At 42.3% G+C, this 22,187-nt stretch overlaps 1 protein-coding gene across 1 annotated transcript in view; it reads right to left on the bottom strand.

The window, feature by feature from the left end:
* ERCC3 (ERCC excision repair 3, TFIIH core complex helicase subunit) overlaps positions 1-22,187 on the bottom strand; it is a gene marked incomplete at its 3' end in the record, with an annotated part of 309,947 nt that overhangs the window by 207,706 nt on the left and 80,054 nt on the right. The window contains exons 13-15 of the mRNA XM_082261051.1: positions 20,251-20,399; positions 16,485-16,616; positions 12,157-12,286 (exon numbers count right to left, since the gene is read on the bottom strand). Of these exons, the coding sequence (XP_082117177.1) occupies positions 12,157-12,286; positions 16,485-16,616; positions 20,251-20,399 (411 nt within the window). The remainder of the gene's footprint in view (positions 1-12,156; positions 12,287-16,484; positions 16,617-20,250; positions 20,400-22,187) is intronic.

The following is a 22,187-nucleotide window of genomic DNA, read 5'->3' as shown; positions in this document are numbered from 1 at the left end:
CCCCTCCTGTTGATGTAACCAGCATGGCTGGGCCATGGCTGCAAGAACCAGAATGAGCCAACCTGGACCGGATGACTAAGAAAACAAAGATGGTGGCACGAAACAAGCCATGCAGTGGATGAGCGGCAGGAAAGAACGCAGGATTTGCCAGGCTTGCAAGTTTGATCATCCTGGATAAAGCAAGCATAAGTAATAGGCATTGAGGCGGTCCCCGGGTTACGAACACAATAGGGACTGTAGGATTGTTCTTAAGTGGAATTTGTTTGTAAGTTGAAACAGTGCATTTTTAAGTGCTACTTCAGCCTGTGCAGGGATGTGGGATGTTTTGGGTGCTTCTGGGTGTGCGGTCATGTTATCTGGGGCTCTTGTGGGCATGCAATACATACACTACTGCAGAGTGGAATGTGTCTGGCGGTGCAAGATGGCTGCTCAGCGGTAACTGTCACCAGCATGGAGCACAAGTGACCGAAATTGACATCCGTTCGCAAGTAGAAGTCGTTTGTAACTCGGGTGTTCGTAACTTGGGGACTGCCTGTATAGGGAATAATTTTCACAAGCATGGGCAAAAGTCCCATTTTGGCTCCGTGCACACTAGTGCAACTCCAAAGTCGTACTAATGCGACTTACACTCTCTGGCACTCAAGTCACATCAAAGTAGTACAACAATAATCTCCTGCGCATAAGTGTGATAGCCCAATAAGAAGTTACTCTAGTGCAAAAGACGGATATTTCTCTTGTAGCCTAGCTGCCCTCTAGGATCGGGGTGTTCTCAGAACACACTGGAGGAAAAGATAAAAAAAAAAAAAAAAAAGCGGGCGCACTGGCCTAGTGCATTAGGCAACAAAATTTTTAATAAAAGTCAAACATAATAAATATCTACTCCCAAACATAGGTAGTAAAAGCGCTCATCAAGCCACTCCTTGTGGCTACACTCTCCCAAAGAAGCCGGTCACTCAAGCTTAGGGGGGACCTCACCGGGGTCCCTGCTGGCTGACGCATTTCAAAGGTATGTCCTCCATTAGAGCCTCGAAACGGGTCAGCCCACACGGACCCCCGTGAGGTCCCCCTAAGCTTGAGCGATCGGCTTGTCTGGGAGGGTGTAGCCACAAGAAGTGGCCCAATGAGTGCTTTTACTACCCATTACATATATCCCAGGGGGCATCAGCTTCCCCCCATAGCACAGGCCCCATGAAGGGCCGTGGCTGCAAGAACCAGAATGAGCCAGCCTGGACCGGATGACTAACATATTAGGTTTTTACTTTGAATAAAAAAAAAAAAAAAAAATGTGGATTTTTGTCTTACCGTAAAATCCTTTTCTCTGAAGTTCGTTAACGGACGCAGTCTCTGTTCTTCATAACTTATGAAGAACAGAGACTGCGTCCGTCAATGAACGATAGAGAATTAATGTGGTTGGATAATGCACTAAGCCAGGGATCCTCAAACTACGGCCCTCCAGCTGTTGTGGAACTACACATCCCATGAGGCATTGTAAAACTCTGACATTCACAGACAGGACTAGGCATGATGGGAATTGTAGTTCCTGAACAACTGGAGGGCCGAAGTTTGAAGACCCTTGCACTAGGCCAATGTGTCCTCTTTTTGTTATCTATTCCTACAAAGCATCAAAGTAGTACAGGAACCTTTACAAAGTGGCTGCCACTTTCAGTCGCATGGATCAGACCAGGTGCCATTGAAATCAATGGGCTGCGACTTTAGGTGTCCAAAGTCGCACTAGTGTGAACGGAGCCCTAACGAGCATTACTAGAGAATAGGGGAGCTACAAATAGGTTTTTTTTTCTTCCTTAGAAACTGACCAGAGTTCAGAAAAACTATCCACCAAATAGGTCTTTAGCTCCGGTATTGTAGAACACCATATGACGAACCCTCTACAAGATTTTTACAGTTATCAGTGTTGCTATAAAAAGTACCTTTGACAGAACGGACGATAAAACGGTTGACTTAAACTTCTATGTCGGAGTCAAATCTAAATGGAAATTTGCTATTCTGTATGGATAATCCATTTAAAATGGTACCCAACCTTCCCTTCAGAAGTTAAAACTACAAATAAAAAGCCAGTTAGCCTAAATTACCATCTGAATAAAAGAGCGATCAATAACATTCACAAATGTATATATACCAACACACCAGGATATTTCAGGAAAATTCTAGACACTTGTTGGGAGGTGTTGAGGAAAAAGCGGAGAACAGGATGGAAGGGGATATATGAACAATCCTCATTTCCTGCGGGGAATGCCACAAGCGGACCGTGTAAAGCCGCATTTCCCCCAATGCTGCTTGAAGCAAAAAGTGAACATTATCAGCGGCTTCGATTTGTATCTGTAAAGAACATTTTTTTATAGATTTGTGAATGTTAATAAATACCATATCATTATATAAAAAAGGACATCGTTGGTTGAATTTACTGGCATTTCAGCTAAGAAAAGTCCCAAATCCAAAAGCGATTTGTACAGTACCTTTAAAGTGTATGTATAGTCAAAATTTTTCGTTTTCAGATAGAGTAGGAAGAAGTTTATAACCCGTTTGCGGTCTGTGTCCCTGTTGGGGAGATTGTTCTGTCTCAAAGACGCAACCGGAAGTGGAAGCAAACCTAATAAAATTGGGAAAATTCCCCTCTTAGACAAGGTGTCATCAAACCCAGTGCCCCCATTGGGAAGACTTACCCACACCTTGTTCAGACAGAACAATTTTGGATTTCCCCCACTTTCTGTCCAGGTGAGAACGGTCAGCAGGACAGGAGGATGAAATCTCTACAGTGGGGACACAGACCGCAATAAATAAAAAAATATTTACGAAAAGGAATTTAGGTGCCACTCTATGTATAGGGGTCCAGAGTAATGGTGTTAAAAATCCACAAGAATTTATACATATAAAATGATAAAGAAATCTTTTATTACTTAGAAACGTATACATCTAGGATTTATTAATAAATAAAACAAAATATATATATATGTGTATAATATATATATATAATTATACACACATACGTATACATGTGTGTGTATAATAATATAATATAGTGTGTATATATATATATATATATATATATATATCTATATCACACACACATACACACACGTATGTGTGTGTATAATAAAATATATATATATATATATATATATATATATATATACATATACACACACACACACACTTACACTATATTATATTATTATACACACACATATATACATATGTATGTGTATAATATATATATATATATATATATATATATATATGTATGTGTATAATATATATACACACACACACACAAATAATATTATATATAGGTGTATGATTATTTATTATATATATATATATATATATATATATATATATATATATATATATATATATATATATATATATATATATATATATATATATATATATATACACACACACACACATATAATATTATATATATATGTGTATGATTATTTATTATATATATATATATATATATATATATACACACACACACACACACACATACATACACACATACACAAACATGTGTATTAAGTCTTACTTGCAAATTTTTTACAGTATTTCAATACGGATTATATTCTAGGGATGCACCAATGCCGAGTATTTTCACGGGTACTCGTGAAAATACTCCCCAATGAAGAAAACAATATTTTGCAGTGCGATTTACATCCATATAAAAATGAATGGCCACAAAATTGTACGTGATTTGAACAGGAATGTGGTGCAATTCCTGCCCGAATCGTATGTGGTTTCCCACACTGCACCTGTGCATTTTTAAAATCTTTTTAATCATTTTAAATAGTTTACAAATAAATATTTAAAAAAATGATTTGTATAAACATTAAAAACTCTTATTTGAAAAAAAAAAAAAAAAAGTGTATATCCTGAGTCCCCATTCTGTTTTCATATTCTCCCGCCTTGCTCCCCTTAAGTGTCGGTTCACACTATGGTGATCCGACTTCGGGGGTGACCTGTGAAGTCGCCGTGTACTGTGACTTGCACGGACTTCACATAATGGAAGTCAATGAAAGTCGCTCCGACTTGTGTCAAAAGTAGTACAGGAACTATTTTCTGAGTCACTCCTATTAGAACGGTTCCTGTAGCACAGAATGGAACGCGACTTGTCGGGCAACCAAGTCGCGGTAGTGTGAACCGGGACTAAATCAAAGAAAGAGGGACAGTAGGAAGGGCAGGGATCCCCCACATTGGAATGCAAAAAATATTTAACTTACCCGGCCCTATCTACTCCCCATAAGCTCTCTTACAACCCCCCCTTTCCCTTCCTCCCACTGTTTTCCCAACCTCCACCTATTACTTGTGTTGTGAAATTCCAGACCATCTTGTTGCGAGAATATTGATTATATTGCGATAAAACAAAAAAAAAGAAGGGTGAATAGTGTATAAATCTAAATATTCATCCTATCTTCCTACCTCACCTTTCTTCTTACCTCCCTTCAGGCCCAAAATGGGCATTGTACATTTAGTGAAAGCGTGAACAGGCAGATTATGTGCCCTTTATTTACTAATTCACCCAATTATCTCACCTTCAGGCTCCGTTCACAGCATGGGGTCCAGGGCGTCCCTGTTCTCTGATTCAGGTCCGAATTTTTGCCTGAATTCGCACCTGAATCAGAACCAAAGACGCACAAGACCCTTTTTTAATGGGGACCCCGGCTGCCCCCCGGAGCTGTGTGAACTGGCTCCATTAAGAGCAGGGATGCACCGATCCGATATTAGGATCGGATATCGGCCTCAATACTGGCAAAATAGCTGGATCTGGGATCGGTAAAATTAACAGATCCACGGGCTGATCCAATGCGGCTATGTTCAGTTGTAGGTTGCATTTTAAATTCCTGTTTGCAGGATTTTGCACTTTATATTTTTTACAGGTTTCCTGTTTGTTTATTGCTTGAACATACAATAATAATCAGTTTTTTTTCTTGTGGCTACATTTTTTTTTTTTTAATTTTGAGTTTGACTTTGAATACATATTTTAGATTTTGAATGCACAATTGTTATAACAAAACAATAGTACCGGATCGGTATCTGAAAATACGCAAAGCCAGGAATCGGTATGGGGACTAGAAAAGTCGGATCGGTGCACCCCTAATTAAGAGCCGGTCACGCTCTCCAGTCATGCGAATTGGATGTGAGGAAATCCATATCCAATTCGCATGTGTGTGAACAGAGCCTTAAGGAGAGCACAAAAAAAGAAAAAAGTGAACTGCATATAAATATTCTTCCTACCATCCCTCCTCCCTCCAGGCCTTAAGTGGGCATTGCACATTTCGTAAAAGTGTTCCAACCGGTTAATGGTGAACACATTATGTGCCTTTAATGAAAGCGTGAACCCAGACTGAAATCCCTATGACAAGCCTGGGTTCACACAGGAGTGGTGGGGGTAACCGCATGCGGTTCGGACAGTAATCACACCGCATTCCTGTTCAAATCGCAGACAATTCTTTGCAGTGCGACTTGCGCCCATTCATTTTGTATGGAGGCAAATCACACCTCAAAGTATCAGTACTTGGTACATAGGCATGCGCAGGTGCTGTGCCGGGGGTGCCTGGGCACACCCTAATCATCCAGTGCGGCGCAAGTTCCCCCTATTGTCCAGGGCCCACTGCCCTACTGACACCGTCCATGTTTTTATAAATTATTAAATGTTTGTTCAAATTTATTCATAACAGTGTGTGTGTGTGTATGTATAATATATATATATATATATATATATATATATATATATATATATATATATATATATATATATATATATACATACATATACATATACATATATATACACACACATATGTTTGAGCTTTGGGGTGCACACCCTAATGCAATAGGCTGCGCACACCTATGACTTGGTATCGGCAGGCACTTGACCGAAAGTATCAGTACTCGTTGATAAAAAAAAAAAGGGTGCATCCCCATTATATTCATTGATTGGTGGATATTGATCATAGTCACTGATTTTGATTATATTCATGGTTTTTCTATATTTGTAGTCCTGAAGATGGGGGGACTGAAACAACCCCAAAATGCATTGCCTTTTCTTGGTGATTTTAAAATAAATTACTCAAGATCAGGAGTTGCTCCACCAGGGTTCCATGGAACTCTAGGGTTCCTCCAGAGGTTGCTAGGGGTTCCTTAAGCAATGAGCAATTTTCCACTGACACCATTGATCCTTTTTAGCCATCTGTAATTGGTGTAATTCTTCCCAATGACCACAAGCGTAAGGAACAATTCTTCCCACTGAACAGAACACTAATATATCATGGTTTGTATATATAGTCATTTTTAGAAGGGGTTCCCTAGGACGGCAAAGTTATTTCAAGGGTTCCTCTGTGTTGAAAGGTTGCTTTAGATCCTCATACATGGAGTGGCTCTTCTATTCCTTACCCTATGATCACTTTTTCCTAAGAACCCTTCACAGGAATCCTAGGAAAAAAATAAGAGCAGCCAGTTGACTCCAATATACCATGTAAGTACACAGTGAGTAACCCAGCGCTCCTCATGGGTTTAAAAATATACTGAGCAATAAAATACAAACAAAGGTTCTAATCCTTCCGTACTCTAACAAATTTTTTTTTTTTTAAATTATACATACACCCTAAAGTAGACTCAACCACAGAAGCAGGTCTCTGAGTGAGGCAGGGCAGGGGCAGTAAAATCAAACTTGCCTCAGTTGTACATATAAATGGTTCTGCAGCGATCAGGATCCTGATCATAAAGTATCGAGTTGTGGTTCTGCACTGGGGTGCTCTGCAGATGTTTGCAATCACCATAGAGAACAGTTAAGGCAGTGGTCCTCAACTTGGTCCTAAGGGCACACTAACAGGCCAGATTTTAAGTATTACCTTGGGGAGATGCAGACTAGAGTACTGCAATCACTGAGCAGCAAATGATATCACCTGGGATGCATTTCAGTTATCTTGCAAACCTGGCCTGTTAGTGGGCCCTGTAGGCCAGGGTTGAGGACCACTAAGTTAAGGAACATGGGATGTACCATGCTAGCTCTGGGTCACTACGCTTGGAACTACAGCACCAATAAACCTGCTTCACAGGTCTAAGGAAAGTTCCTCTGATGGTACAGCCCCCACCCTGCCTGCTTCACCTGTTAAATCAGATTCAACATGAGTTGTGGCTTATTTTAAAGCCTCAAAGGCTTGCTTGTTAAGCGCTGCGAACGGCAACAAAAAACGTACAAAGATCATACAGTGGGCCCATTTTTCTTTGTTCTTTGCAGATGGATTAAGCCCAATGGATCAGATAAGTAGAACATACAGACCGCTCTCCACTGTCACAATCAACTTTATTCACATCAAAGTCAGTCTTCTCTGCAAGATGCAACTCTGCACTGACGCATTTCACCCACAATATAGGCTTGGTTATAGGGTACAATGGTGTGCGGCCTGTATATTTCACTTGTCTTGTGGGGAGGAGGTGGAACCCGGAAAGGTTGGTTGCAGCGATGCCGTTTGCTAATGCTTGCCCAATGGATCAGATTATGCATATACATGGAAACAGAATGACGGTCAAAAACTGAACACATAACAAAAAACGAAAAGCAGCGCTGATCCCAAGCAGTGCTTATACCAGGTACATAATCTACACTGAAAAATAAAAAAAAATATTAAACAGAGCTGCCTTGTGCCGACCTGCGTCTACATGTCCTTCACAACTTGTTTTGTGTCCTTCGCCCCGGAAGGTTCCCGTTACCAAAAAGGACAAGGAATGAGAATGTTCTAAAGTGCTTTGACTTGGAGTAACGCAGATGTACCATGTTCCAAGCTTTGAACATCAGGAAGTCTTTACCATGACCAGTCCAAGGAGCCCTCCAATAAGATAAGTAGAATCGAGAGAATCTCGGTCATCTCTCTTGTCAATACCATACGTGTCTTTAGTTGGCTTGTAAAGTGCCATCAGCTTTGGAAGGACGCAGCAGAAAAGGAAGAGCTGAACGAGGGGGGGGAAGTCGCTAGTGACACTGGGCAAACGTGTGCCTTAGCAGTTCTTCACCCGACGGCCTCAATCTGGCCTCTACAAAAATCCTTTTAAGGAAGTCCCTGGTGTGGTCGGATACATGTGCTGGCAGCTGTGGGTTGGTGGTTTGGGTGGCGATTTTAAAGATGGCGGCCATGGCCTCAAACTCCGCCCAGGGCGGTTTCTCAGTCAGCATTTCTACAACTGTGCAACCCACGCTCCTGGTGAAAGGAAACAAAGAAATTACAAAAAAAAAAAAAAAAACAACAATCCCCACTGCAAAAGGTACCCATTCAATAAAGGCTCCTAATTCCTTATTGCCAATTCCTAAAATGTATCTAAACCATCAGATTAAAAAAAAAGAAAAAAAAAAAAAAAGGGGAAAAAAAAGTTGAAGTCCCTTTACTACGGGTTACTGCATTTGAAGCCTTACTTGTTTCTGTCCCATCTGCTTCTACCCTTGGTGCTTGGTAGAAAACTGCATTACTGCTGGAATTTTCTCCTTTTTATGAAGGGCATTGCAGCAAGGACACACTTCCTGTCTGCAGATGCCCAGTCCCAGTTAAGACCCCCTGGCTGTCTTAAACATACTTCCTGGGCTTTAGGGGGTGTCAATCCTAGCTGTTGTGTCGTTTGTGGTGCATACATCCACCAGAGAGCCAGTTTTACCTGGGTGAGAAAGTTACTTATGCCTCATTTCCACTGAGCAGATCGGTTCGGTACGCTACGCTATTTTGAGTGTTTCCATTATGAAAGTGGCCCATACAACCGAACCAAACCGCACCATTCCTGGTCCTCCTTCAGATGTAGGGCCATAGGAAGTGGTACAGTTAGGGCAGAGCTACTGGCGTTACATGATACATTCCACTGATTGGCGGACAGGAAAACATCAATGCTCACGTCAAAAGGCATTTGGTGTAAACCCCACATGGCCCCTGGTGGTCCAACTTGCAGTGAAAACGCTCACCTGAATAGGCCGGACCATTCTAACCCTTCCAAACTGTACTGACCCGAACCGTTCCGCTCAGTGGAAACGAGGCATTAGAGAGCCTGCAATCTATGCACACTGAATCCTACCTAGGACTCAGGATGTGTGTGAATCAGGTCTAAGCCCCGTCTTCCACTTTCTTCCTCTTTTCCCTCTTCTTTGTTCTTTTTATTCAGTTTACTTTTTCTTCTCCTGCCTCTCCTGGCTTATGGTGCTACCTCAATCATTATCCTACACACATTACAACCGCAGCCAGAAGATTTGAGAATGACACAAATAATAATTTTCACAAAGTTTGCTGCTTCACTGTGAAAGTTTCACAAGTTTATGCAGTCAATATTTGCAGTGTTGACCCTTCTTTTTCAAGGCCTCTGCAATTCCCCCTGGCATGCTATCAACTTCTGGACCACATCCTGACTAATGGCAGCCCATTCTTGCATAATCAATGCTTGGGGTATTGTCAGAATTTGTGAGGTTTTTTTTTTTTTTTTGTTTACCCGCCTGTTGAGTATTGACCGCAAGTTCTTAACCACTTAAGCCCCGGAAGATTTTACCCCCATTCCGACCAGGGGGTATTTTGCGATTCAGCACTGCGTGACTTTAACGGACAATTGCGCAGTCGTGCGACGCTGTACCTAAACGAATTTGGCGTCCTTTTTTCCCCACAAACAGAGCTTTCTTTTGGTGGTATTTGATCACCTGTGCAATTTTTTGATCACGCGCTGTAAACAAAAAAGAGCGTCAATTTTGCAAAAATAACAATATTTTTCACATTTTTTTATATGAAATTCCCCCCAAAAAAAAATGTAAAAATCTAAATTTTTTAACATTTTCGGCCAATTTGTTTTATGCTACCTATGTTTGGTTAAAAAAAAAAAAAAAAAAAAAAAAAAAAAAAATCGCAAAAAGTGTATTTTGATTGGTTTGCGCAAAAGTTATCGCGTTTACTAACAAAGGGAAAGATTTTTGTCACTTTTGTTGTTTTTTTTTTTAACGCGTAATGGCGGCGATCTGCGATTTTTTTTTGCGGTACTGCGACATTGCGGCGGACAGATCGGACCCTTGACTGACATTTTTGACACTTTTGGGGTTACCAGTGACATTTCTACAGTAATCAGTGCTATATACATGCACTGTTACAGTAATAATACACTGGTAGTGAAGGGGTTAACTTTATTTGGGAGGGAGGGGCTGTGTGTGTCCCTAGGGGCGTGCTTTCTACTGTGATTGGCTGTGGCTTCAGCTGTAAGGACACTGATCAACGGATCTACATAGTAGATCCATGTGATCAGTGTCTTTGCAGCGAGGAGAATGACAGGCAGCTTGTTTACACAAGCTGCCTGACATTCTCCCTCTCCCCCGCCGATCGCCGAGTGGCCGGCGGACATCGGGTCCGCTGGTCACACGCGCGGGGGGGGATCCGTGACCACGCGGGAGCGCGCCTCCGGGGGCGCGCGCTCGCTCCCTAGACCCTCACAAGCAAGCAACGTAGCCCTACGTTAGTTTGCCTGTGAGGGGCTGACCGCCGACGTAGATAGTCGTGCGGCGGTCGGCAAGTGGTTAATGGGATTAAGGTCTGGGGAGATTCTTGGCCATGGACCCACAATTCCCATGTTTTGTTCCCCAAGCCACTTTGTTATCACTTTTTCCTTATAGCAAGGTGCTCCATCATGCTGGAAAAGTCATAGTTCCTCACCAAACTGTTCTAGGATGGTTGGGAGACGTTGCTCTCGGAGGAAGTTTTTGTAGCATTCTTTATTCATGGCTGTGCTCCTAGGCAGAATTGTGAGCCCACTCCCTTGGCTGAGGATGCTTTACTGTTGGCGTGACAGGACTGATGGTAGTGCTTACTTTTTCATCAGAAGGTTTTTTCCAGATGCCCCAAACCATCGCAAAGGGGATTTATCAGGGAGAAAGGCTTTACCCCAGTCCTCCGCAGTCCAATCCCTGTACATTTTGCAGAATATCAGTCTGTCCCTGATGTTTTTCCTGGAGAGAAGAGGCTTCTTTGCTGTCCTTGACACCAGGCCATCCTCCAAAGGTCTTCTCCTCACTGTGCACACAGATGCACTCACACCTGCCTGCTGCCATTCCTGAGCAAGCTCTGCACTGGTGGTGCCCAGATCCTGCAGCGGAATCAACTGTAGGAGCCAATCCTGTCGCTTGTTTGACCTTCTTGGGCACCTTGAAACTGTCACAAATGCAGTGGAAAGGCTTATATGATTATGTTCATTTTTATTGCAAAGAGGGACTTTGCAATTAATTGCAATTCATCTGATCACTCTTCATAACATTCTGGAGTATATGCAAATCGCCATCATAAAAACTGAGGCAGCGGACTTTGCGAAAAGTATTATTTGTGACATGCTCAAAACATTTGGCAACATCTATACACCGAAAAGTCCAAAAATTGAGACCGCACTAAAGGTAGTAAGATGAAAGCAAATGAACTCCTTTATTCCTCATAAATATATGATCCTCTTGTAGTTTTACCCTAAGACTCTTATATCTTGGTTCCTTGATGCACACCCATGCTCTGACTTACCCGTGGATAACGATATAGTACAACAAAACCTTGAAAACTTTTGCATGTTAATCAAGCTCATATGTTCCCACTGATTTACATGATCGGTATAGAACATACGCCTACAACGGATTGATCTGTATTAAACATGTATGAAGCTACTGTTCTATTTAGCTTTTTCATACGCATCGTAATCTGAAAATTGGTGGATAAAAATGTACTGAAAGAAAACTCAGTTACACTAATCAAATAAAATAACCGCCCTGTATACTACTTACCAGATGTCTGCTTTCCGCCCATACCCTTCCCCACTGATTACTTCCGGACTCATCCAGTAGGGGGTGCCAGTGACCGACTTCATACCTGTACCAGAAAGGCAGATAGTCTGCAGACGTTTGCTGGCTCCAAAGTCTCCCAACTTTACATTGCCTGAAGAGTCTCGCAGAATGTTAGCTCCTGGCAGGTAAAACATAGTAAAAACTTGAATGTGCTGTAATATAAAGTCTAAGAGCACTGTTTATGTGGTGACCATGTATGTAATATGAATGTAACTGTCCCTATTTAGGAGGTTTAGCCTCCTGCTCTGATACTATACACACAAATCAAACTTCTGCACAGTCTAGCTTTCACCACAGGCCAGACCCACCTTTGATGTCTCGATGTACAATCATATTACTGTGCAAATAGTGCACCCCCTCTAGAATCTGGCGGGTGTACTTCCGGGTCACGAATTCTGTTAGTGCTCCGTAAGCCTTGAGTTGGTCCTTTATTGATCCCTACGTGGCAAGAGAGACATTTACACTGTTAAGTTTATGAACTGGAGAAACTCTAGCGTCAACAGGGCCTATTGATAGATGGTTATAAGTCACACTGCTATGAGAGAAAAATCAATTTCGATAGTCGTGCTCATTAAAAAGCGTTTGTAAACCTAAGACATTAAATATGAACAAAGCATATCCCTCTATAGTGTGTACTTGACAGCCTCAGCTCTGTTCCTGTGTGGTGTGTGTGTGTGTGTGTGTGTGTGTGTGTGTGTGTGTGTGTGTGTGTGTGTGTGTGTGTGTGTGTGTGTGTGTGTGTGTGGTGGGGGGGGGGGGGGGGGGGGATGTGTCCCTTCTAGTGGTGCACCGAAATTTCGGCAACTGAAAATTTCGGCCGAAAATGGGCCTATCCCATTTCGGCTGAAAACCGGTCAAAGATGGCGAAAAATAATAACATAATGGCCGCCGCGAGGAAGGGGCGGCGCAGCGTAGGTGTAGCAAGCCGCTAAAAGCTGTAAGGAAGTGAGCCGTTCACTTCCCTGTCAGGCGGGTTATCTCTGCTTTGTTCCTCTGCCAGGGCTGTGTAGTCTGAGCTACACTGGTTGCTAGGATGGCCAGCCGACTGGCGTCTAGCAACCAGTGACGTCCAGAGGAGAGGACCCAGAATGCAGAGCGGAGGAGGATCTTCCTCGTCCTCCTCCGTGCATATTCGAGAATGGCTCCACCCACCTCCTCCCTTCATGTGCTCTGCGCTGTGGAAGGTAGAAGGTAAGCTGGCTGACTGCTGATTGATATTCTCTCTCTCTCTTTTTTTTTTCTTTTTTTTATTGACCATGCAAGCAAAAGCAATGATAAGCATTGGCTATGGGTGCTGTAAAGTACAGTGGGTATGGAAAGTATTCAGACCCCCTTAAATTTTTCACTTTGTTATGAATGTGTACATTCATGAGGAAGAAGAATGAACTTAAATGATTTTAGCAAATGGCTGCAATATAACAAAGAGTGAAAAATTTAAGGAGGTCTGAATACTTTCCGTACCCACTGTATTTTAACACAACTATTGCTGTGGTCCTAAGCTAGCAGGGCAATGTGTGTTCCTTTTTTTAAAAAAAAAAAAAAAACAATCTAGGATCAATGATATTTTGCCTTCAGTAAATGAGAAGTGAAGGGCTGTTATTTGAAAGGTTTAGCAGTGAAAGGGTTAGTGCGCTGAGGGTGCTCCTGGGAATGTGAGGGAAGAGGCTGCATCCACATTGTGTTCTGGGAGACAGTTCCCCCACTCTGATGGTGTTTAGGAGCAGAGCCAGATATGGGACAGCTTCATCCCAAGTCTCTAATTGCTTTCTCAGGACAAAAAAAAAAAAAAAAGCCATGCCACCTGCTGTTAGATCCTGAGAGTTGCCAGTGCATGCACTGCCTCATTCAAATATACCCAGCACAAGCAAAATATTGGGTTTGTCCAGCAGGGCACACAAAAGAAAATGATCAGAACCATTTATTAGCATAATAGTCAGACAAAAACAGGAATGGGTTATAGGGACAGTATAGCCTTCAACATCAATTTCCCATAATAATAATAATAATAATATTTTACTCCACTCATTCTTCACGTGATGGAAGCTGGAGACAAGATTTTTCTTAAGCAGGCTTTTTTTTTTTTTTTAAACCAACTTTAGCGTCTTAATTTACCAGTATCTCTGCTTTTTACATACATGCACTACTTTTTGACATTACCACTTTCCATGGCAGACCTTTTTTTATCCGGAAATAATTAGGCAGAGTTCTTAACCACTTAAGCCCCGGAAGATTTTACCCCCTTCCTGACCAGGGCCTATTATGCGATTCGGCACTGCGTGAATTTAACGGACAATTGCGCGGTCGTGCGACGCTGTACCTAAACGAATTTGGCGTCCTTTTTTTCCCACAAACAGAGCTTTCTTTTGGTGGTATTTGATCACCTGTGCGATTTTTTGATCATGCGCTATAAACAAAAAAAGAGCGACAATTTTGCAAAAATATATATAGATAGCTTACACACAACCCGGAACTAACACTAGTTTGCAAGCAACCAAGCGCTTAGAGAGGATAACTACCTCTAATATAGTGTGATAACAAATGCTGCTACTTGATAAAATAACATGAAATAAGAGAATATATGTAAATACAAGCAATATGTAGATACAAAAAATTCTAGTAGCGCAAAAAAGAATGATAAGCTCACTCCCCAATCACATTCACTGAAAACTTGTAAAGACTGTAGACATAAATATAAAAATAGTCCCAGCATGAATCAGTCCACCAAAGCAGCGTTGAAAAAAATATATGACAAATAGCGATATTCACACTGATGTATCCCTTGAAAGATCCTAATCGGTGCAGAAATAAAGGATCACCTTGACCACCACCACTGTGCTCTGAAGGGGGGAAGGTAATGCACACTCACCGACTTCACTGGCCCAGTGATTCTCACCACTGAGCAAACAAGCCACAATACAGCCACTACCACTCGGGCTTCCGAATTGGGACCAATCAGACCAATGACAGGCTCTGCTGCATCCACTTGGAGTTCCGGGATGGGGCCGATAATGGGCTCAATCAAGTAAATGGACATGCAAGGGAAGGAAGGAATAGAGCTCCACTAGTGTGATAACGTATAATACTGGCTTTATTTCAAATTACACAATACATCACACTCACATGACATCACTCCGCGGCGTGGAGTCAGGATACGGGTCCCGATGGGTATACACCTCCGGTCATGCGAATTTTCAACTGATGTCATGTGAGTGTGATGTATTGTGTAATTTGAAATAAAGCCAGTATTATACGTTATCACACTAGTGGAGCTCTATTCCTTCCTTCCCTTGCATGTCCATTTACTTGATTGAGCCCATTATCGGCCCCATCCCGGAACTCCAAGTGGATGCAGCAGAGCCTGTCATTGGTCTGATTGGTCCCAATTCGGAAGCCCGAGTGGTAGTGGCTGTATTGTGGCTTGTTTGCTCAGTGGTGAGAATCACTGGGCCAGTGAAGTCGGTGAGTGTGCATTACCTTCCCCCCTTCAGAGCACAGTGGTGGTGGTCAAGGTGATCCTTTATTTCTGCACCGATTAGGATCTTTCAAGGGATACATCAGTGTGAATATCGCTATTTGTCATATATTTTTTTCAACGCTGCTTTGGTGGACTGATTCATGCTGGGACTATTTTTATATTTATGTCTACAGTCTTTACAAGTTTTCAGTGAATGTGATTGGGGAGTGAGCTTATCATTCTTTTTTGCGCTACTAGAATTTTTTGTATCTACATATTGCTTGTATTTACATATATTCTCTTATTTCATTTAATTTTGCAAAAATAACTATTTTTCACATTTTTTTACATGAAATTCCCCAAAAAAAAATTTAAAAATCAAAATTTTTTTAACATTTCGGCCAATTTGTTTTATGCTACCTATGTTTGGTAAAAAAAAAAAAATCGCAAAAAGCGTATTTTGATTGGTTTGCGCAAAAGTTATCGCGTTTACTAACAAAGGGAAAGATTTTTGTCGTTTTTGGTGTTTTTTTTTTAACGAGTAATGGCGGCGATCTGCGATTTGTTTTGCGGGACTGCGACATTGCGGCAGACAGATCGGACCCTTGACTGACATTTTTGACACTTTTGGGGTTACCAGTGACATTACTGCAGTAATCAGTGCTATAAATATGCACTGTCACTGTAAAAATGACACTGGCAGGGAAGGGGTTAACTGTATTGGAGAGGGAGGGGTTAAGTGTGTCCTAGGGGCGTGTTTCTAACTGTGATTGGACATGGCTACTAGTGTAAAAAGAGAGATCAACTGTCCTACATAGTAGAACCGTCTGATCTCCATTTTAACACAGGGGAGAATGACAGGCGGCTTGTTTACATTAGCCGCCTGCCACTTTGCCTGGCCGGGGCTGACCGCCGCAGTATATGTACTTGCGGCGGTCGGCAAGTGGTTAAGCAGGCTTTTTTTTTTTTTTAACCAACTTTTGCGTCTTAATTTACCAGTCTCTCTGCTTTTTATGATCATTTTTGACATTACCACTTTCCATGGCAGACCTTTTTTAATCCGGAAATAATTAGGCAGAGTTCTTAAATGACGATGATGTTTTGTGAAATAGGTTAAAATGAAAAGCCAAAAATCTCACTCATCTTTCCAGATAGGCCTGAGCAAGTTGTAAGGACTCTTACCCCTGGCATATATTCCATAAATATGGAAAGCGTCCTCTCCTGGCAGTCCCGTAAACAGCCATAATATTGTACAATGCGCTCGTGTAGCAGATTTTTCAACAGTTGAATCTCGCATTCCAGAGCGTTCACCTCCTACAAAACCCATATAAGCACATTCAATGATTAGGAACTTGGTATAAGTATATGGGCAAATTGAAAAAAAATAAATAAATGTTCTGTACATCTCTACAATACACACACACTTCCCAATATTTTACCATGCAAGTTCAGAAAAATACCTGGCAATTCTGCCAAAAATGTATTGAATCCTAACTTCCGGTTGGCTGACAATCCTGCCTCTTCTGCACTGAAATAGCAAGCTACTTTGTCAGCCTTGCTGAAGTTTTCCCCTACATGACGACATAACACTAACTATCCCTGCTTCTCTCTGTCCCTCTACACATGCATACATTGATTTCTTTCAAAGGTGAAAATTTTGCCCCTTGACTCTCAATTTTGCCCACATACTGTATGTAGGAAAAGGGGCTGTTGAAAATTGCAGTTTTAGTGGAAGACGGGGGGAGGGGGGGGGGGGACTGCCCTCTCAGAAGGAAATGACCTCCCAGAAGATGCACCAGAACTTTCACAAGTCTGATGTAAAAAAACTTTATACTGGTACATGCTCTGTAAGAGGAGAGAGGAGCTCAGGGGGAAAGTTTTGTAAATGCCTATACAAATCTTTTCATTATTACTTAACCACTTGAAGACCGGGCCTTTTCTAGAACCTTTTGTTTATATGAAACGATCAGCATTTTTTGCTAGAAAATTTCTTAAAGCCCCCAAAGATACACTTTTTAAAGCAGAGACCCTAGAGAATAAGTTGGTGGCTTTAGTAATTTTTATATGCAACAGTATTTGCGCAGTGGTTTTTGCAATTTATTTTTGGGAAAAAAATTTTTTTGAATTTTATTGCAAAAACACAATACATAATCCATATTATTTGGTAAAATATAAAAGATGGATTTTGCGCAGACTAAAACGGATACCAAGAATGTCATGCTTTAAAACTGTGCACGCCCGCGCAATGGTGGCAAACAACGTAAATTGTACGAGCCATAGGCGATGCTTTAAAAGCCTTTACAGTCTGGTGCTAGAATTACTACGTTTGTGGCGATACCTCACATGTGTGGGACGATCTCTGTTTGTGTTCATGCGGGACTGGCGCAAGCATTCGCTGTTGCGCGCAAGTATGAAGAGATAGGGTCACTTTTTTATTTTAATTTTACACTGTCGCTTTAAATTTTTTTTAATTACTTTTATTGCAGTCACAAGGAAACATTCCCTGTTGTGACAGCAATAGGCATGTGACAGGTACTCTTTATGGAGAGATCTCGTGTCTACAAAACCCAGATCCCTCCTCTGCCCTTAAAAGCATTTAATCACGCCCAGATCGGTGTGATCAAATGCTTTTTAGTTTTAAAAATGGCGACATTTACGTTCGGGTTAACGAAGTGATGTAAAGTCATCGCTTCCAGTTCCCTATATCCTATAGATTAACAAAGCGGTTCCAGTTGTTTGTCTCTATAATGAACAGGCAAGCACCGGCTGGTTAACTACTTGCCTACTGTGCACTTAAACCCCCTTCCCATCCAGACCAATTTTTAGCTTTCAGCGCTCTCACACTGACTGACAATTGCGCGGTCATGCTACACTGTACCCATATGAAATTTTTATCATTTTTTTCACACATATAGAGCTTTCTTTTGGTGGTATGTAATCACCTCTGGGTTTTTTATTTTTTACAAAAAAAAAGAAAAAAGAAAAAAGACAAAAAAATGTGAAAAAAAAAAAAAAAGTTTCTTATTTTCTGCGAGTAAATTTTGAAAATAAATGTTTCTCCTTCACTGAAGGGCGCTGATGAGGCGGCACTGATGGGCACTGATAGGCTGCACTGATTGGCACTGATGAGGAGGTACTAATATGCCGCACTGATGAGCACTGATAGGCGGCACTGATGAGCACTGAGGCGGCACTGATGAGCACTGAGGCGGCACTGATGAGCACTGAGAGGCGGCACTGCGAGGCGGCACTGATGGGCACTGGCGGATGGCACTGATGGGCACTGACGGGTGGCACTGATGAGCGGCACTGATGAGCATTGATGGGCAGCACCATCAGTGCCCACACTCAGTGCCCATAGTGCTGCCAGTCAGTGCTCATCAGTGCCTAGATGAGCAGGCACTGATGGGCACTGACTGACAGCACTATGGGCACTGATTGTGGGCATTGATGGGGGGCACTGTGGGCACTGATGGTGGCAATTTGTGTATGTGTTTTACCTTTAGTAATCAGGGCACTGGTGATCAGTGCCCTGATTACATTCCTGTGTGTCCCCGGCGGCTGACGGCTCCCCCTCCTTCCTCACACTGCAGGCTCCGTGTGAGGAAGGAGCGCCGGCGATGAGAGATGATCTCATATGTTTAAATATGAGATCATCTCTCATTGGACGGCTTGATCGCGTGGTGAATGGCCGCTGTGATTTCCTCGATGCGCGCTCGCGGGAGCACGCGGGGGGCGTGTCATTGGGAGGCCGTTTAAAAAACGGCCTCCCGAAAATTGAAGGATGGGAACTGGTTAATCGGGTGTTCTGGTGGGACGGGACAGTCCAATGAAGTCGAGGAAGATGGGAGGAGGGGGACATCCCCTCCTGCTGCTTGTATAAGCAATCCAGCGGCTACCTAGCTGCTACGATTATTTCACACGAGGCGACCATCGGCTCTAAAAAACGGTACCGGGATGGTGCCTGCAGTTGCAGGCATCATCCCGGTATAACCACTTAAAGGCCAGCAATGTAAGTCAGCATGAGTTCAAGAGATAGTATTGCTTAGGGCTTGTGTACACAGGGCAGTTGAAAACTTCTGGTCGGTCAACATCTACGGGTGAAGATCTGCTTTAAAAATCTCTAATTTAGCTATAACCTATTCAGGTGACTGTAATAATGTGGAAACTGCCCATGAAGTTATAGCCTTAGGCCTGGTTCACCACTATTGCCGGTGGTTGAAGGGATCACACCTGTTTCCACACCCACAACCACCCCCAGCCATAAAATGCTGGGTTGCAACCACCAGAGCTTGCAGTGTTAATGAATGTGCTAAATCTTTTAGTTGACCTATTCTGTGAGTGTGTTTGTTCCACAGTATGGTTCACAGATCTGACTACAATAGCTTGTCTTCCAAATTCAGTTGCTTCCTGATGTGAAGAAAAATGAAAGACAAAGATTATAGTCAAAATGTGTGGCATCATCAGTGCAGCGGTGATCCATTGAAGTTGTCTGCAGTGCGCAGCAGCAGGAGAAGTTTGGGGCTAGTGATTCCTACCTGATGACATCCATATCAGTATTTTGGCCGTTTAATGACCCTGGTGGGTCTGATCAGTTGGTAAATGTTGGAAATTAAAACTAACAAATTTCTAATCAATGATGGGAGAATCATGCGAGAAATGTAATTGAATAAGAAATGCGCATGAGCTGTGACCTAGAAAGAAAAGAAGATTCCCAGGCCACACATTTTATTTTCCGTTACAACATGGAGGTGAAACTGAAGGCTTGGTTGGTGGAATTTTGAAATCCATGGTGGCACCATCAGATTACAAAACCCACAAAATTTTCAAATGACCCATATATGGCCTACATAAGGCTGCTAAAATGTTTCAAACCATCAAACTGTTCAAACTATCTAACCATGAAGTACAGAAGAATCCAGGGGCTGACTGTTTCTCAGTATCTTACCTTACTCGTCTCTGGACTGTCTGGGTCAAACAGAACTTGTTTCACTGCCAGTTCTCTGCCAGTATCTACGTCATAGCACAGGTACACCCTGCCAAACGCCCCCTGTCCAAGAAGTTTTCCAAGCCTCCAGTTTGATGGTGCACGTGGTGCTGAAATAAAATGCATGATATAAATGAGGGCTGGGCAATGAATTTCCCAAAAGGGCCACATGAGAAACCGGGACTGTTGTGGGGGGCCAAACCTAATTCTGCTCCAGGTTATATTTGGACCCAGGAAGGTCTGCAAGTACGTAAACACATAGAAAACAAACACCTGGCTCTAGGAATAATAGGTACAGATTAAATAGGTCTCCTTCAAATGGGGGGGGGTTTAAAAACAGGCGACTAAACAGCAGTCTTAACAGCAACCCAGAACTGTAAAATAACAGCCGGAAGGGTAATTTGTAACTAAGGGTGCAGAGTTTAATAAGCGGAACTGCTTGTCAAACTCGCCTATTGAGTTTGATGGGGCCATGCAACAACCTTGTGCAATGCATTTGATTGCAGAGCGATAGCGCGGCATTAGAGGGTTAAATCAGGTGGCGAGAAGTCGAAACACTTCCTCCCTGCCAAATGCCCTCTGAAAAGCACTGACTGGAAGGAGCGACCCTGAGAATGATACAGCGAGGATTCCTGCAGACCCTGACCTGGAGTGAAGAACAGATGCATGGCTCCTGGCATTTTCAGTGTGCAGGTGCCAACACAGGAAGAACTTGGCTGGCTATTAATATTACAGGTACTTGTATAGCGCTGTCAATTTATGCAGTGCTTTACATATATATTGTACATTCACGTCAGTCCCTGCCCTCAAAGAGCTAACAATCTATGGTCTCCAACTCACATACAGTGGGGAATATAATTTGATGCTCTGCAGATTTTGTAAGTCTGCCCACTTACAAAGAAATGAAGGGGTCTATAAGTTTTATCCTAACTGTATTTTAAATAATAGAGACAGAATATCAACCAAAACCCAGAAAAAAACACCATACAAATGCTATAAATTGAGTTGCAGTTCAGTGAGTAAAATAAATATTTGATCCCCAAGCAAAAAACATGACTTCAAGCAAGCAGAGGTAAAAAAAAACATTTCTTGTAGTTGGTGACCAGGTTTGCACACATCTCAGGAAGATTTTTGGTCCACTCTTCTTTACAGATCTTCTCTAAATTCTTAAGGTTTCTTAGGGTCTAAGGGTTAGGTCTCTTGGCAACTCAAAGTTTCATTCTGGCTCCTCAATGCAGCAAAGTCGGCCTGTACTTTTAGCAGAGAAACAGCCCCAAAGCATCATGTTTCCACCTCCATGTTTCACTGTAGGGATGGTGTTTTTAGGGTCATAGTCAGCATTTTTCTTCTTCCAAAAACGGCAAGTCGAGTTAATGCCAAAGAGCTCAATTTTGGTCTCATCTGATCACAACACTTTCTCCCAATCCTTCTCTGAATCATTTATATGTTCATTGGCAAACGTCAGACAGGCCTGTACATGTGTCTTCTTGAGGAGGGGACCTTGCAGACACTGCAGGATTTTAATCCATGGCGGTGCATTGTGTTACCAATGGTTTGTTTGGTGACTGTGGTTCCAACTGCCTTGAGATCATTCCCAAACTCCTCCTGTGTAGTTCTGGGCCGATCCCTCACTTTTCTCATGATCATCCTTACCTCATGAGGCGAAATCTTGCATGGAGCTCCAAACCGAGGGCAATTGAAGGTCATTTTGTATTTCTTCCATTTTCAAACAATCGCTCCAACAGTTGTTTCCTTCTCACCAAGCTTCTTGCTGATGGTCTTGTAGCCCATTCCAGCCTTGTGCAGGTCTACAATCTTGCCCCTGACATCCTTTGACAGCTCTTTGGTCTTCCTCATGATGGTGAGGTTTGAATGGAGGAAAGATTCTGTGGACAGGT

This window comes from Pelophylax lessonae, assembly GCF_965119305.1.
Source record: "Pelophylax lessonae genome assembly, chromosome: 6".
In the NCBI taxonomy this organism is placed as follows: domain Eukaryota; kingdom Metazoa; phylum Chordata; class Amphibia; order Anura; family Ranidae; genus Pelophylax; species Pelophylax lessonae.
Note: the sequence above shows the minus strand (reverse complement) of the source record. Positions and strands in the feature narration are given on the sequence as shown.